The sequence below is a fragment of the Phyllobates terribilis genome, unplaced genomic scaffold, assembly GCF_046119375.1.
Source record: "Phyllobates terribilis strain yellow unplaced genomic scaffold, ASM4611937v1 Scaffold_1__5_contigs__length_1240528914, whole genome shotgun sequence".
Taxonomy (NCBI): Eukaryota; Metazoa; Chordata; class Amphibia; order Anura; family Dendrobatidae; genus Phyllobates; species Phyllobates terribilis.
In genome coordinates, this window is record NW_027362761.1 from 1,129,337,917 (window position 1) to 1,129,354,959 (window position 17,043).

A 17,043-nucleotide genomic window follows, 5' to 3' on the forward strand; every position below is an offset into this window, starting at 1 on the left:
ACCTTTTCACACTTCTGTGGCTTCAAGAGTGGTGTTCCGCGGCCCCCTAGAAATTGGGACAGGAAGGTAGTTCGACATGAGGTGGGTTTTTGTTGTGCTCCCTCAGCAGGCAGTTTCATCTTGCCCATGACCTCGGCCTCTGCATGCACCATCAGCATCACATCCACTTCCCTATCCCTTGCCACGTGTCTTGCTCATTTTAAATAGATCTCATTAAGCCAAGCCAAAACCAGGTGAGGAACAATCCGAGAAAAGGTATAATAGGAACAAGTCACCAATTCTGCATTTATCACCCACTCCTGGTTTTGTCTCACACTCCAGAGAAAAAATACTGACCAAACACTGATAGTGGGGCTGTGGCCTTAATTGCAACCACTGCAAAGGCTATTGCTAGACCACCGGTGTGGAATGGCCTCCTTGGGAAAAATTTGCTTCATATTACAGGGATTTAGAATTTTTCCACCTGTGTGTATACTCAGTTAAATTCATATTATTTCATTAGTTTGATTATGCTTTATCCTTCTCTCAAATGCTGTTTCATTTCCTCCTCTCTCGCTTTGGACACACCCAGGTAATTACACACTGGATTTAGAACTTGTTTTCATCATACGCTTTTTTTTTCCTGTTGATTATTTTTGCAATCCTTCAGCATCGATAAGAACTGATATAAGACTTTAATGAATGCTGCTTATGCTTATGCTAACCTGCTAACAATTACACAGTCTAATCTACACAGAAGTAGTTACAAGACCCGAGAAGAACACAGAACGGATCATTTCCTGGTTTATTATGGCTACTACTAATAAAAGACCGAAGCTTGATGAGAGATCTCCTTACCGTGTCTGGTTACGACTGAGTGATCCCTTTATCCGAACTGATGGAAATCTGATTTCTCCCATCATCAAAGCTGAAACCTCAATTCGTGTGCTCTTCAGACTACAAGAAAAAACTCTCGTGATAATTTTACACAAAGTGTATCGTGAAACTGGATTAAAAACACAAGATATAAAAACTTTTAAATCGTCCAACACAGACTTACAAATGAATCTTTTTCTTCAGTGTGTATCTACCAATATTATCAATGAAGAAAAACTAAACCAGTTTAAGGAAAGGCTAATATTCCACTTATCAAAGAACACGTCAGTAAAATCGATTTTAATTGATCAAGTGAATAATACAGAAGAGATTATCCCACAGCCTATGATTTCAGGTAAGTAGTTGATAATTGATTGTAGTTGATAATTTGATATTCATATTAATAATGTCGTGTAAGTCAATCATAAATATACCAGATTGCAAATAATTTTTACAGGTATGTTTGGAAATCTGTATGAAAGAAAAATATGACATATCAATATGTGATCACAGTGAATGAGATGCAGTAGAGGTTGGCTGTGAGTGTGTGTATGTATGTGTGTGAGTGTGTGTATGTGTGTGTGTGTATGAGTGTGTGTGTGTGTGTGTATATGTGTGTGTATGAGTGTGTGTGTGTGTGTATGAGTGTGTGTATGAGTGTGTGTGTATGTGTGTGTGTATGAGTGTGTGTATGTGTGTGTGTGTGTGTGTGAGTGTGTGTATGTGTGTGTGTGTATGAGTGTGTGTATGTATGTGTGTGTGTGTATGTGTGTGTATATGTGTGTGTATGAGTGTGTGTGTGTGTGTGTATGAGTGTGTGTGTGTATGTGTGTGTGTATGAGTGTGTGTGTGTGTGTGTGTGTATGTGTGTGTGTATGAGTGTGTGTGTGTGTGTATGAGTGTGTGTGTGTGTATATGTGTGTATATGTGTGTGTGTGTGTGTATGAGTGTGTGTATGAGTGTGTGTATGTGTGTGTGTATGAGTGTGTGTGTATGAGTGTGTGTGTGTGTATGTGTATGAGTGTGTGTGTGTGTGTATGTGTGTGTGTGTATGAGTGTGTGTATGTGTGTGTGTATGTGTGTATGAGTGTGTGTGTATGTGTGTGTGTATGTGTGTGTATGTGTGTGTGTATGTGTATGAGTGTGTGTGTGTGTATGTGTATGAGTGTGTGTATGAGTGTGTGTATGAGTGTGTGTATGTGTATGAGTGTGTGTATGAGTGTGTGTATGAGTGTGTGTATGTGTGTGTGTCAGGGAGATATCTGTATTTGCGCAGAACAAATTTAACTTAATACATGTACAAAAGAACAATTGCAACAGACCAATCATAGTGATTTTGGCAAAAAAAAAAAAAAACAGGCTAACATTCTGTCACCAGCTGTGATGTATTCAGTTCTATGCCAAAGATCTGAGATTAACAGTGTTGTATTGTCTGGAGGGCCTGTGAAGTTAATAAAAGAAACATTAACCCTATATCACCCAATTTACAGTTAGTTCATTAACTCCTTAACACTATTTAATGCATATGTCTGTCATGAGCAGGTTTCAATTAGCGCACCACGACGAATATGTAGATCAGGGGTCTCAAACTTGGCTGGGTATATGGGCCGCACACAGAAAAAAATTAATTTGGGGGGGCCGCATTCTTTGCAGTGACATTTTTAGTGATACCATTTTTTTTTCTATACACCTTTTGAACATTTTTGCTGTTTTATTTTTTAATAGCTTGAGTCGTTATTAGTGTTGAGCGAGCACTAAAATGCTCAGGTGCTCGAAGCTCGGGCCGAGCTCACTGTGATACTTGGGTGCTCGACCCGAGCAACGAGCCCAATGTTAGTCTATGAGAGACCCGAGCATTTTTGCGGCGGCACCCCGGCAGTCTGTAGAAAGCCTAAAAAGTGCCCAAAACGATAGTGACAGTGCTCAAATGACATGGGGACAGCATGGGGATCGCCCCAGAAAGCATTTCTGACCCCCAGGTCACTGCTGTCAACAACGTGGTCAGAGGTATTGAGCCACTTTTACAGGCTCACAATAAAACGTTCAAAAACGAAAGTGAAAGTGTTTTCCTGTGAAATATGTTAAGGAACTTCCTTTCCAGGGTAAAGACTTGTGTATAAGGTAAAATAAATAACCAAAAATAAAAAATACCTCATACACCCACGGCTCTGCTCCATAAATGCGCGGCTCCGATCCGTACACCTCGTACACGCACGGCTCCGCTCCGTACACCTCGTACACATGCGGATCCGCTCCGTACACCTCGTACACGCACGGCTCCGCTCCGTACACCTCGTACACGCGCGAATCCGCTCCGTACACCTCGTACACACGTGGATCCGCTCCGCTCCTTACACCTCGTACACGCGCGGCTCCGCTCCGTACACCTCGTACACGCGCAGCTCCGTTCACCTCGTACACGCGAGGATCCGCTCCGTACACCTTGTACACGCGCGGATCCACTCCGTACACCTTGTATATGCGCGGATCCGCTCCGTACACCTCGTACATGTGCGGATCCACTCCGCTACGCTCTGTACACCTCGTACACGCGCGGCTCCGCTCTGTACACCTCGTACACGTGTGGATCCGCTCCGTACACCTCGTACACGCACGGCTCCGCTCTGTACACCTCGTACACGCGCGGCCCGCTCCGTACACCTTGTACACGCGCGGCTCCGCTCCGTACACCTTGTACACGCGCGGCTCCGCTCCGTACACCTCGTACACGCGCGGCTCCGCTCCGTACACCTCGTACACGCGTGAATCCGCTCCGTACACCTCGTACACGCGCGGCTCCGCTCCGTACACGCGAGGCTCCACTCCGTACACCTCGTACACGCGCGGATCCGCTCCGTACACCTCGTACATGCTCGGATCCACTCCGCTACGCTCCGTACACCTCGTACACGCGCGGCTCCGCTCCGTACACCTCGTACACGCGCTTCTCTGCTCCATACACCTCGTACATGCGCGGATCCGCTCCGCTCCGTACACTTCGTACACGCGCGGCTCCGCTCCGTACACCTCGTACATGCTCTGCTCCGCACACCTCGTACACGCGCTTCTCTGCTCCATACAACTCGTACACACGTGGATCCGCTCCGCTCCGTACACCTCGTACACGCGCGGCTCCGCTCTGTACACCTCGTACACGCTCCTCTCCGCACACTCGTACACATGCGGCTCCACTCCGTACACCTCGTACACGCGTGGCTCCGCTCCGTACACCTCGTACAATCTCCGCTCCGCACACTCGTACACATGCGCCTCCGCTCCGTACACCTCGTACACGCGCGGCTCCGCTCCGTACACCTCGTACACGCGCGGCTCCGCACACCTTGTACACGCACGGCTCTGCTCCGTACACCTCGTACACGCAGCTCCACTCCGCACACTTGTACACATGCGGCTCCGCTCCGTACACCTCGTACACGCGCGGATCCGCTCCGTACATCTCGTACACGCGTGGCTCAACTTATTTAGCTCTGTATGGCGGTATTATCTGGGCGGTGTGTTATTTAGCTCTGTATGGCGGTATTATCCGAGCGGTGTGTTATTTAGCTCTGTATGGTGGTATTATCCGGGCAGTGTGTTATTTAGCTCTGTATGGTGGTATTATCCGGGCAGTGTGTTATTTAGCTCTGTATGGTGGTATTATCCGGGCGGTGTGTTATTTAGCTCTGTATGACGGTAATATCTGGGCGGTGTGTTATTTAGCACTGTATGGCGGTATTATCTGGGCGGTGTGTTATTTAGCTCTGTATGTCAGTGTTATCCGGGCAGTATGTTATTTAGCTCTGTATGGCGGTATTATCCGGGCAGTGTGTTATTTAGCTCTGTATGGCAGTATTATCTGGGCAGTGTGTTATTTAGCCCTGTATGGCGGTAATATCTGGGCGGTGTGTTATTTAGCACTGTATGGCGGTAATATCTGGGCGGTGTGTTATTTAGCTCTGTATGGCGGTATTATCTGGGCGGTGTGTTATTTAGCTTTGCATGGCGGTATTATCTGGGCGGTATGTTTTTTAGCTCTGTATGGCGGTATTATCTGGGTGGTGTGTTATTTAGCACTGTATGGCGGTATTATCTGGGCGGTGTGTTATTTAGCTCTGTATGGCGGTATTATCTGGGCGGTGTGTTATTTATCACTGTATGGCGGTATTATCCGGGCGGTGTGTTGGGGTACTCTGCCTCCCTCCCCCTATGTGCTGCTGGCCTCGCTCTGAGTGTCCTCCTGCCACGTTGGGTCAGTTACTAGATCATCCACCACCTCCTCCTCTTCCACTTCCGCACCATGGTCCTCCTCCTCACTTCATGGCAATTGTGTCTCGTCATCGTCCACCTCTTGTGACAAATTGTCAGCGTCGCCTTCCTGTGGCCGTGGCTGTTCAAATATTTGGCCATGGGATCTCCTCTTCTACCACTTCAAGCGGAGCAGGCGAGGGGCCCAAATATGGAAATGGACCAGTGAACAGCTCTTCAGAGTGTCCAAGTGTGGGATCAGTTGCTGTCTGACGACACTCGGTATGGTGGGAGAAAGGAGCATCAGGGTGAGGAGGAGTATGCGGTCGAGACTCACGGCTACTAAGATTTGACCGTGTGGAAGACAGACCGTAGGTGGTGGTGCCCAGGTAACTGGAAGTATTATCTGCTATCCAATTAATATCCTGTTCACACTGATCAGTTCGCAATACTGGTGTTGTTCTGTGCTTCCATAGTAATTCAGTCAAGAATTGGGAGCGAGAAGATGTGGCTGTTGGTTGTGGCACATTTTTACCTTGGCCACGGCCCCGTCCTCTGCACGCACCATCACCAGAACGTCCAGTTCCACGTCCCTTGCCACGCGCCTTGCCCATTGTAAAGGAAGTAAAATAGCTTACACTCGCACTATCAATGGCAAAAGGGTAATAAAAAGTAGATTAGAACCATGGAAGAGGAAAACCACAGTTCTATTTCTCTGACCTACACCCGACTCTTTTAAACAATCTGAACAATCAGGGAGAAACTATTACTGTTTTTCTTTACGGAAAAAATACCAAAACCTGAATAATAGAGATTTTTTACCGTGGAATGGCAAAACCACAGTTATTGTTTACTGGGGTATACCAGACAATTTTAAATAGATATATTTGCGGCTGAACAGTCAGCGACACACTCAAACTGGTTTTTTTTAGGTAAAAATGGCCCAAATGTGGATAATACAGAGGTTTGAACCGTGGAACTGCAAAACCACACTTCTATTTCTCTGGCCTACACCAGACTATTTTCAACAAATATATTTGTGTCTGAACAATCAGGGAGACACTATTATTTTTTTTTTTTTACGGCAAAAAATGCCAAAAGCAGGATAATAGATATTTTTTACCGTGGAACGGCAAAACCACAGTTATAATTTACTGGTGTATACCAGACTCTTTTAAACAGATATATTGGTGTCTGAACAATCAGGAGACACTATTACTTTTTTTTCTTTACGGAAAAAATACCAAAAGCTGGATAATAGAGATTTTTTACCGTGGGATGGCAAAACCACAGCTATAATTTACTGGTGTATACCAGACTCTTTTAAACAGATATATTTGTGTCTGAACAATCAGGAGACACTATTACTGTTTTTCTTTACGGCAAAAAATGCCAAAAGCAGGATAATACAGAGATTTGACCCGTGGAACTGCAAAACCACAGTTCTATTTCTCGGGCCTACACCAGACTATTTTCAACAGATATATTTGTGTCTGAACAATCAGGAGACACTATAAGACTATGTTCCCATGTAGCAGATTTGATGCAGAGCGTTTTTGCATCTCTCTGGCAGAAAAAACACATGCAGATTTACATGCGTTTTTTCTGCCAGAGAGAAGCGTTTTTACATGCGTTTTTGCATGCGTTTTTTCAAGCACTTTTCCAAGTGATTTTGAGCATCACTTGGAAAAGTGCTTGACAAGTTGATCACACAATATAAATCCATGCAACCGGCATAGATTTATAATGTGTGAACAACTTAGATGCTTTAAATGCAGCATCTATAGTAAAAAAAAAAAGAATTAAAACGTTAAAAATAAAAAAAACCTGTATATTCACCTCTCCGGCGGCCCCTGGTCTGCTCTCTTGTCTCCTCCAGTCTGCTCCCGGCCGCGTCTTCTCTCTTCAGCGTCCCGCAGTGTACTGTCAGGACCTGCGGTGACGTCATTTAGTCAGCTGATGGTCACGCGACCATCACCTGACAGCCGACGTCAGCGGTCGCGTGACTATCAGGTGACTAAATGACATCATCGCAGGTCCTGACAGTACACTGCGGGACGATGAAGAGAGAAGACTCGGCCGGGAGCAGACCGGAGGAGACCGGAGAGCAGACCGTGGGCCGCCGGAGAGGTGAATATACAGGTTTTGTTCATTTTTAACTTTTTTATTTCTTTTTTTCACCGCGTGGTAGCCGGGATGAAGAGGAGTTGTAGTCTCCTCTTCATCCCGGGTACCACACGCACCGCGATTACGCTGCAGCGTAATCGCGGTAGAAATGGTCACGCTGCGTTTTGAAAAGCAATGCGAATTAGGCGCGCAAATTAGCGCATCATGTGCACAGCACATCCGAATTCACATTGCTTTGCATGGCAGACTGTTTTACAAGCGTTTTCGCTGCCGTAAAAACGCTGCAAAAACTCTTCAAAAACGCTACGTGGGCACATAGCCTTACTGTTTTTCTTTACGGCAAAAAATGTCAAAAGCAGGATGAGGCTGCATTCACACATTGCGTATTTTCGCACGCTTTTGTTGCAAGCGCTTTTTGAAAATACGCAATGTGCTTTGTGTCTGCCAGCAAAGTGAATGGGAAATTCACTTTGCCGTTCAGACACTGTGTAATTTTACGCAGCGGGAAAGAGAGCTGCGTAAAGAATTGGCATGTCAATTCTTTACGCAGCTGCGTCCCGCGCTTTCTCTCTATTGTGCCCATTATAAGCGATGGAATTACGCAGCGGTGTTCACACACTGCGTAATTCCATTGCTTTTTTACGGAGGGGCAGGATGGATACTCACCTACCCGATGTCAGGGGAGAGGCGTCCGGTCCGGTCCGCTCCAATCCTGCGCTTCCAGCATCTGCCGGTGAGCCGGTCAGCTGTTAGCTAACCGGCTTGTAACCGGCTTCCGGTCAGCTGATTACAAGCCGGTCAGCTGACAGTCAGCTGATCGCTTCACGGCAGATGCTGCAAGCGCGGGACGGAGCAGATGCGTCTCTCATCCATCGGGTAGGTGAGTATCCATAGTCTGTACATACACTGCTAGGGACACACACACGACACATAGACACACAGGACACATAGACATAGACAGTACACACACGACACATAGACACAGACAGTACACATGTCACACTGAAATGAAGTGTGACATTACACATGTCACCCTTCATTTTCACACTGCGTTTTTTGCTGCGCTTTTTTACCCAGTGTGTGAATGGAGGTGCTTTTTTTACCTGCTTAAAAAAACGCAGGTAAAAAAAGCAGGAAAATACGCAGCGTAAAAAAAACGCAGGGAAATACGCAATGTGTGAACGCAGCCTAATAGAGATTTTTCACCTTGGAACGGCAAAACCACAGTTATAATTTACTGGTGTATACCAGACTTTTTTAAATAGATATATTTGCGGCTGAACAGTGAGCAACACACTCAAACTGTTTTTTTTAAGGTAAAAATGGCCCAAAAGTGGATAATACAGAGGTTTGAACCGTGGAACTGCAAAACCACACTTCTATTTCTCTGGCCTACACCAGACTATTTTCAACAAATATATTTGTGTCTGAACTGTCACAGACACACTTTTTTTTTTTTTTTTGGGGGGGGACACCAAAAGGTTAATAAGATGGGTATTTGTGCAGTGTGAAGGAAGAAGAAAAAAAAAGAGGATTTAGATGAAAAAAAAGGATTTTTCCTGGCCCCCGAGACCTGGAGCTAAGTCCAGCAATTTCAGCAACAGGAGAACACAGGACTGTAATGCAGCGTTTGCTGGTATAACCACTGCGTCTCCTATACAGCCTGCCTGCCTGATATCTGGGATGGATATTAGTCCTGAGAAGGACTGTTTGTTTGATCTGGCAGCCTTAACAGACCTTACACTAACTATTTTGCAGTATACAGTACAGACCAAAAGTTTGGACACACATCATTTAAAGATTTTTCTGTATTTTCATGACTTTGAAAATTGTACATTAACACTGAAGGCCTCAAAACTATGAATTAGCACATGTGGAATTATATACTTAACAAAAAAGTGTGAAGCAACTGAAAATATGTCTTATATTCTAGGTTCTTCAAAGTAGCCACCTTTTGCTTTGATGACTGCTTTGCACACTCTTGGCATTCTCTTGATGAGCTTCAAGAGGTAGTCACCGGAAATGGTCTTCCAACAATCTTGAAGGAGTTCCCAGAGATGCTTAGCACTTGTTGGCTCTTTTGCCATCACTCTGCGGTCCAGCTCACCCCAAACCATCTCGATTGGGTTCAGGTCTGGTGACTGTGGAGGCCAGGTCATCTGGCGTAGCACCCCATCACTCTCCTTCTTGGTCAAATAGCCCTTACACAGCCTGGAGGTGTGTTTGGGGTCATTGTCCTGTTGAAAAATAAATGATGGTCCAACTAAACGCAAACCGGATGGAATAGCATGCCGCTGCAAGATGCTGTGGTAGCCACGCTGGTTCAGTATGCCTTCAATTTTGAATAAATCCCCAACAGTGTCACCAGCAAATCACCCCTACACCATCACACCTCCTCCTCCATGCTTCACGGTGGGAACCAGGCATGTAGAGTCCATCCATTCGCCTTTTCTGCGTCGCACACAGACACGGTGGTTGGAACCAAAGATCTCAAATTTGGACTCATCAGACCAAAGCACAGATTTCCACTGGTCTAATGTCCATTCCTTGTGTTCTTTAGCCCAAACAAGTCTCTTCTGCTTGTTGCCTGTCCTTAGCAGTGGTTTCCTAGCAGCTATTTTACCATGAAGGCCTGCTGCACAAAGTCTCCTCTTAACAGTTGTTGTAGAGATGTGTCTGCTGCTAGAACTCTGTGTGGTATTGACCTGGTCTCTAATCTGAGCAGCTGTTAACCTGCGATTTCTGAGGCTGGTGACTCGTATAAACTTATCCTCAGAAGCAGAGGTGACTCTTGATCTTCTTTTCCTTGGGCGGTCCTCATGTGAGCCAGTTTCTTTGTAGCGCTTGATGGTTTTTGCAACTGCACTTGGGGACATTTTCAAAGTTTGCCCAATTTTTCGGACTGACTGACCTTCATTTCTTAAAGTAATGATGGCCACTCGTTTTTATTTACTTAGCTGCTTTTTTCTTGCCATAATACAAATTCTAACAGTCTATTCAGTAGGACTATCAGCTGTGTATCCACCTGACTTCTGCACAACACAACTGATGGTCCCAACCCCATTTATAAGGCAAGAAATCCCACTTATTAAACCTGACAGGGCACACCTGTGAAGTGAAAATCATTTCCGGTGACTACCTCTTGAAGCTCATCAAGAGAATGCCAAGAGTGTGCAAAGCCGTCATCAAAGCAAAAGGTGACTACTTTGAAGAACCTAGAATATAAGACATATTTTCAGTTGTTTCACACTTTTTTGTTAAGTATATAATTCCACATGTGTTAATTCATAGTTTTGATGCCTTCAGTGTGAATGTACAATTTTCAAAGTCATGAAAATACAGAAAAATCTTTAAATGAGATGGTGTGTCCAAACTTTTGGTCTGTACTGTACCTATACTAACTCTAAACAAGCAAATCTCTCCCTGACGCAGCAGCACCTCTCCTCATTCTGCCTGATTCCAGGGTAGACTGTGACGAGCACAGCGGCGCCAGGTCTGATATAGCCAATCACTGTACTGCCCACAACCACCATGGCTGCGGCATTACAGCGTGTGGCAGACAATCCCTGCATGTTCATTGGCTCTCTAAAGAGCGCCAAACATGCAGTGAGGGAACCCGAGTTTCCGCCCGAGCAACCTGGAAATACTCGCCAAGCGCCTAGCTCATCGAGCACAGTGATGTTCGGGCAAATACCAAGCAGTGGTGACCGAGATCGCTCATCACTAATGATGGGCTTATCGCAACAAAAATGTGGACCTTTTGGGAGAATAATTAGGATATGTGAAAACTTGCCTTATAGGACTAGACTATTCGTTAACATCACCTGTAGCATGATTAGTTAAGCTGCATTTACAGTGTATGTGTTCTGTATGGAGGTTATACACCAGCAGAAACAGTCTTTTAGTTTGGCAGTTACACTACAATATTGTGGTATGGAGCTTGACAGTTACTTTAATGTAATGTGGCAGGAGGCTTGCCTGTTATTCCTGCTTCCAAAACATCAGCTCCAAGAACCAACTGTTTCCTTGATGACTTTTATATTCCACTATTTGACTATTCCTAATTTCATCGGCTTTTCTTCTGTGCCAATGAAGACATGTTGAGCATGTACAGTATATGACGCGCCCCTGGGCCTGTGTCGCGCTGCGTTGCGCACACGGGAGCTTACCCGGAGCCGGATCTCTTGAGGGTTGTAGTCTCGTGGCGGTGACCCGGTCCGTGCCCAGGGAGTCAAACTAAGCGGCGATGTAACAGCGGTAGATGTAGGGCGACTACGCCACCCGTTGAATGCAGCTATGGAGCTGCCGCTGCAGGACAGTCCGCTGAGGCCGGTGGATGGATGGTGCAGCGTAGATGGTATAACCCCCAACGGGAGGGGTATGGCCTCAGGGCAGCAGATGGATGATGGGGGTAGCAGGAACCACTCAGAGACGGTGCGGTGTAATTCAGGGTCTTTACTGGTAACAACGATAGACCCTCCCGGAGTGCTTGCTAGTGAACGGGGCCTGGTGAGTCCTTGAGCAGATGGGATCTCCCCTGGCCAGGCGGAGTTGTAGGCCTCCCAAACTGACTGCACTCTTCTGGCTACCTTGCTAGAAGCGGATATAAGTAGCCCACGTCCCTGAGTGTACCGTGTGGTGCTCACCCGTATGGCCGGTGACTCGGGGCCTTCTAATGGCTTCCGCTCCACGATGGCGGTGCTGGTCCCACGCGTGTGACCGTGCCTTCGGGTTTCTGGGCCTGAGGACCTGAAATCCCCTGCCGGTCGGCTTCTGCTGCTGGGTAAGAGTTAGTCCCCACAGCCTCGGACGCCGGGTCCGGTAAGAAAGCTTCTCAGTCAGGGCGAGCTCTGCAGCTGCCAGCCCCTGACTTGTAGTAGTATTGCTCCCACTGAGCTTCTGCTGTTTCTTCCTGTGACTGTTTCTTGTCTCTACTCTCCTTGACTGACTAACCCTGCCTCAGCCCAGGGTTTATACAGGGGAAGTTCTTCCCCTCCCAAGACTGGGCAGGAGGTGTGGCATGCACAGGATCCCTGACCAAAGGACCTCCCACCTGCTCTCAGACATAACATTACATTACTGTGGAAAACCAGACCCCTGGGGTGCCACATATACATACTACATATATACAGTGGCATGTAAAAGTTTGGGCACCCCTGGTTAAAATGACTGTTAGTAGAACAGATAAGTAAGCTGAAGATGAAATGATCTCTAAAAGGGCTAAAGTTAAAGATGACAGATTTCCTTTGTATTTTAGGCAAAACAATATATATATTGTCATTTTTTTACATTTTAAAAATAACAAAAAGGAAAATGGGCCAGTGCAAAAGTTTGGGCACCCTTGGAGATTTGTGTGCTGAGATAACTTTGACCAAGGTTTCAGACCTTAATTAGCCTGTTAAAGTTATGGCTTGTTCACTATCGTTAGAAAAGGCCAGGTGATGCAAATTTCCCAGCTTCATAAAAACTCAGTCTCCACTAACTTTGTGCAAAAAACAACAACCATGTGTTCTTCTAAGCAGTTGCCTAGACCTCTGAAAATGAAAATAGTGGAGACCCACAAAGCAGGAGAAGGCTATAAGAAGATAGCAAAGCGTTTTCAAGTTGCCCTTTCCTCAGTTCTAATTGTAATTAAGAAATGACAGTTAACAGGAACAGTGGAGGTCAAGATAAGCACAGTTTCAATGAGAGCTGCTGGTAAGATTGCTAGAGGCAAATAAGAACCTCCGCTTGACTGCAAAAGACCTTCAGAAAGATTTAGCAGACTAGGTAGTTGCAGTACATTGTTCTACTGTTCAGAGACACCTGCACAAATATGGCCTTCATGGAAGAGTCATCAGAAGAAAACCTCTCCTACGTGTTCACCATAAAATTCAGCATCAGAAGTATGCAAAAGAACATCAAAACAAGTCTGATGCATTTTGAAAACAAGTCTGGTGGACCGATGAGGTTAAAATACAACTCTATGGCTACGATGATCAAAGGTGTGTGTGGAGAAAAAAGGGCACAGAATTTCAGGAAAAGAACATTTCGCCAACCATTGTAGCATCGGCGTCTCTGCCCCCTGCCAGGCAGAGATGCCGTCTCCCTTACCGCCGCTGTCCTACTCCGGTGTCTTCCGGCCTCCCTGCTGCTGCTGCTGGTGCACGCAGCTTCTCTGGCTCTGTGCTTAGGGCGCGCACGCGCTCCCTCCCTCTTAAAGGGGTCGCGCGCGCCGTCCTAAAAAGTCCCCGGCCGATGGCCGGAGGACTTGCTCTATAAAAGGCACCTCCTCCAATATGGAGGTGCCTGTGAAAGGTTGTAGCTCTGTGATTCTTACTTTGCTTCAGCCCCCAGGTCCTCTGCAAGTCAGTCCAGTCCGCCATCCTGACTACTTTTCTGCCCGACAGTCTGTCTACAGTCCAGTCCGCCAGTCGGTCTATGGGCGCCTGGTTACCTGGAAGCACCTGCCTGATACCCGCTGTGTCTGTCCGCCTGCTTACCTGGAAGCATCCACCTGTTACCTCCTCTGCCCTCCAGCCAGCTTACCTGGAAGCACCGGCCTGTTACCTGCCGTGCCCGCCAGCCCGCTTACCTGGAAGCACCTGCCAGTTACCTGTTGTGCCCATCTGCCTGCTTACCCGGAGCACCCGTCTGGCTATCAGCCGAATCAGCCTGCTTAACTACCCGGACCACCCGTCAGCCTGCCTGTCGTGCTCGCCCGCTGTACCGGTCAGTTCCTGCCATCTGACCCGTGGAGTCACCTGCTCTCATACAAGGTCGATCCCAGAGTGGCACCTGGTTCATGGAGTCGACGTGTGACCTTGGTCAAGCCGAGTAGATACTTAGTCACGCCCCTCTGGTCCCTCCTTGCACCGCAGCACAGAGGTTCTACCACCCGGATCCGTAACAAACATTAAGCTTGGGGGTGAAACAATCATACTTTGGGGTTGTGTTGCAGCCAATGGCACGATGAACATTTAACGGGTAGAGAGAATAATGGATTCAATGAAATTTCAACAAATTTTTGATGAAAACATAACACCATCTGTAAAAATAAAAGCTAAAGTTGAAAAGAGGATAGCTTCCACAAATGGATAATGATCCTAAACACAAGTCAAAATCCACAATAAACTACCTCAAAATGCACAAGGTGAAGGTTTTGCAATGGCCCTCACAGTCCCCTGATCTGATCATCATTGAAAATATGTGGCTAGACCTTAAAATAGCACTGCATGGAAGACGACCCAGGTGTCACTCACAGTGTGGGAAAGACTAAGTGCAACACAAAGGGAAGAGGGGAAGGAAGCCCAGGCACTAGGGAAAGGGGGAGTGGAGACCCCTAGACAGATCTAATAACACCCTGCCTACCTTACCATCCCTATGTTGGTTCCACACCAATCGCAGTATACCCTAGATGTTGAGGGGCGGTGAGCACTGGTCAGTCCCCACTAAAAACTAACAAGGGAGACAAACAAAGGTGGAAAACTTAGCTTTAGCAGACATCAGAGAGATAACACCAAACGTCCTCCAAGGGGACCAGAGAGGATGCTAGTCAACTGCTAGAGCTCCAAACCTTCACAAGGGAAAAATGAGAATATCACCAGCGACTCCCTGAAGCAGACTGAGAGTTTATAAACACCCAGACCAGGGTTTGTGTCAATCAGAGCAGGAGGGAGGTTGCCGCTGGGTCCAAAAGTCAGAAGGATTAAGAAGGCATCTGCAATGCCAAACGCAGTGACCTTCTGCAGCCAGATGCAGAGCGACTGTCTTATTACATCTAACATACCCGTGACACAAGGAATCTCACAGAACTGGAAGAATTTTCCAAGTAAAGAATGGATGAAATCCCTCAAACAAGAATTAAGAGACTCTTGGCTGGCTACAAAAAGCGTTTACAAGCTGTGATACTATCAAAAGGGAGTGCTACAAGGCACTAACCATGCAGGGTGACCAAACTTTTGCATAGGACATTTTCCTTTTTGTAATTTTTAAAATATTAAAGATTAATATATATATACAGGGTGGTCCAAAAGTAGGTGGACAGAACGTGTAATAAGGTTATGAAGGGAGAGATTTATCAAACAAAATCCAGTAATTTTAGATAACATAATTTGGAGTGATGAAGCTTCTTTCAAATTTTCCGGCCATATTAACAGACATAATTGTATTTACTGGTATAAAGAGAACATGCATTTAACATTAGAGCAACAACTAAATGAGCCTGGTGTCAATGTTTGGGGTGGTATTTCAAGTTTTGGTGTTTTAGGACCAATATTTTTTGATGGAACAGTCACAGGAGATAAGTATCTCGAAATTCTAATGAATCAAGTTGTTCCCCAGTTACACCAACAGCCTAATTCAAATGATCTTTATTTCCAACAAGATGGGGCCCCTCCACATTATTCAAGAGTAGCCCGCGAGTATCTTGATGAAACATTTTCTAATAAATGGATTGGCCAAAGAGGCCCACTTCATTGGCCGGCACGTTCACCAGACTTGACTCCAATGGATTTTTTCTTTTGGGGAGTACTCAAGGATAAAATTTATAGTTGAAAACTAAAAAGTGTCAGTGATTTGAAAAATTACATAAGAGATGCATTTCAAGAAATTAATACCCAAAGAGACTTGTGCAAAAAAGTTTGTCGAAGCGTAAGAGGCTTCAAAGCTGTGCAAATTGTAATGGAAAACAGTTTGAGCACCTGCGTTGATAAAATTTAAGGGCTTTTGTATTATTGTTCAGAATAAAATTTAATTGTCAATGTTATGCTTGTGTTAGTAAATATCATTTTATATATAAATCAAAATAAATGTTATTATTTTCTGGCCACCTACTTTTGGACCACCCTGTATATATATATACTGCTCAAAAAAATAAAGGGAACACTCAAATAAAACATCCTAGATCTGAATGAATGAAATATTCTCATTGAATACTTTGTTCTGTACAAAGTTGAATGTGCTGACAACAAAATCACATAATAATCATTAATGGAAATCAAATTTATTAACCAATGGAGGCCTGGATTTGGAATCACCCCCAATATTAAAGTGGAAAAACACACTACAGGCTGATCCAACTTTGGTGTAATGTCCTTAAAACAAGTCAAAATGAGGCTCAGTATTGTGTGTGGGCTCCACGTGCCAGTATGACCTACCTACAATGCCTGGGCATGCTCCTGATGAGGCTGTGGATAGTCTCCTGTGGGATCTCCTCCCAAACCTGGACTAAAGCATCCGCCAACTCCTGGACAGTCTGTGGTGCAACGTGACGTTGGTGGATGGAGCGAGACATGATGTCCCAGATGTGCTCAATCGGATTCAGGTCTGGGGAATGGGCGGGCCAGTCCATAGCTTCAACGCCTTCATCTTGCAGGAACTGCTGGCACACTCCAGCCACATAAGGTCTGGCATTGTCCTGCATTAGGAGGAACCCAGGGCCAACCGCACCAGTATATGGTCTCTCAAGGGATGTGAGGATCTCATCTCGATACCTAATGGCAGTCAGGCTACCTCTGGCGAGCACATAGAGGACTGTGCGGTCCTTCAAAGAAATACCACCCCACACCATTACTGACCCACTGCCAAACCGGTCATGCTGAAGGATGTTGCAGGCAGCAGATCGCTCTCCATGGCATCTCCAGACTCTGTCACGTCTGTCACATGTGCTCAGTGTGAACCTGCTTTCATCTGTGAAGAGCACAGGGCGCCAGTGGCGACTTTGCCAATCCTGGTGTTCTGTGGCAAATGCCAAGCATCCTGCACGTTGTTGGGCTGTGAGCACAACCCCCATCTGTGGACGTCGGGCCCTCATACCACCCTCATGGAGTCGGTTTC

The 17,043-nt window shown here is 46.0% G+C and overlaps 1 protein-coding gene across 2 annotated transcripts in view; it reads left to right on the forward strand.

The window, feature by feature from the left end:
- The first annotated feature begins 545 nt into the window (after nucleotides 1-545).
- Nucleotides 546-17,043, forward strand: part of LOC141161747 (uncharacterized) — a 192,366-nt gene continuing 175,868 nt past the window's right edge. For both annotated transcript variants that reach the window (XM_073647014.1, XM_073647023.1), the window contains exon 1: nucleotides 546-1,210. In XM_073647014.1, coding sequence (XP_073503115.1) covers nucleotides 790-1,210 — 421 coding nt within the window. In that variant the 5' untranslated portion in view covers nucleotides 546-789. The remainder of the gene's footprint in view (nucleotides 1,211-17,043) is intronic.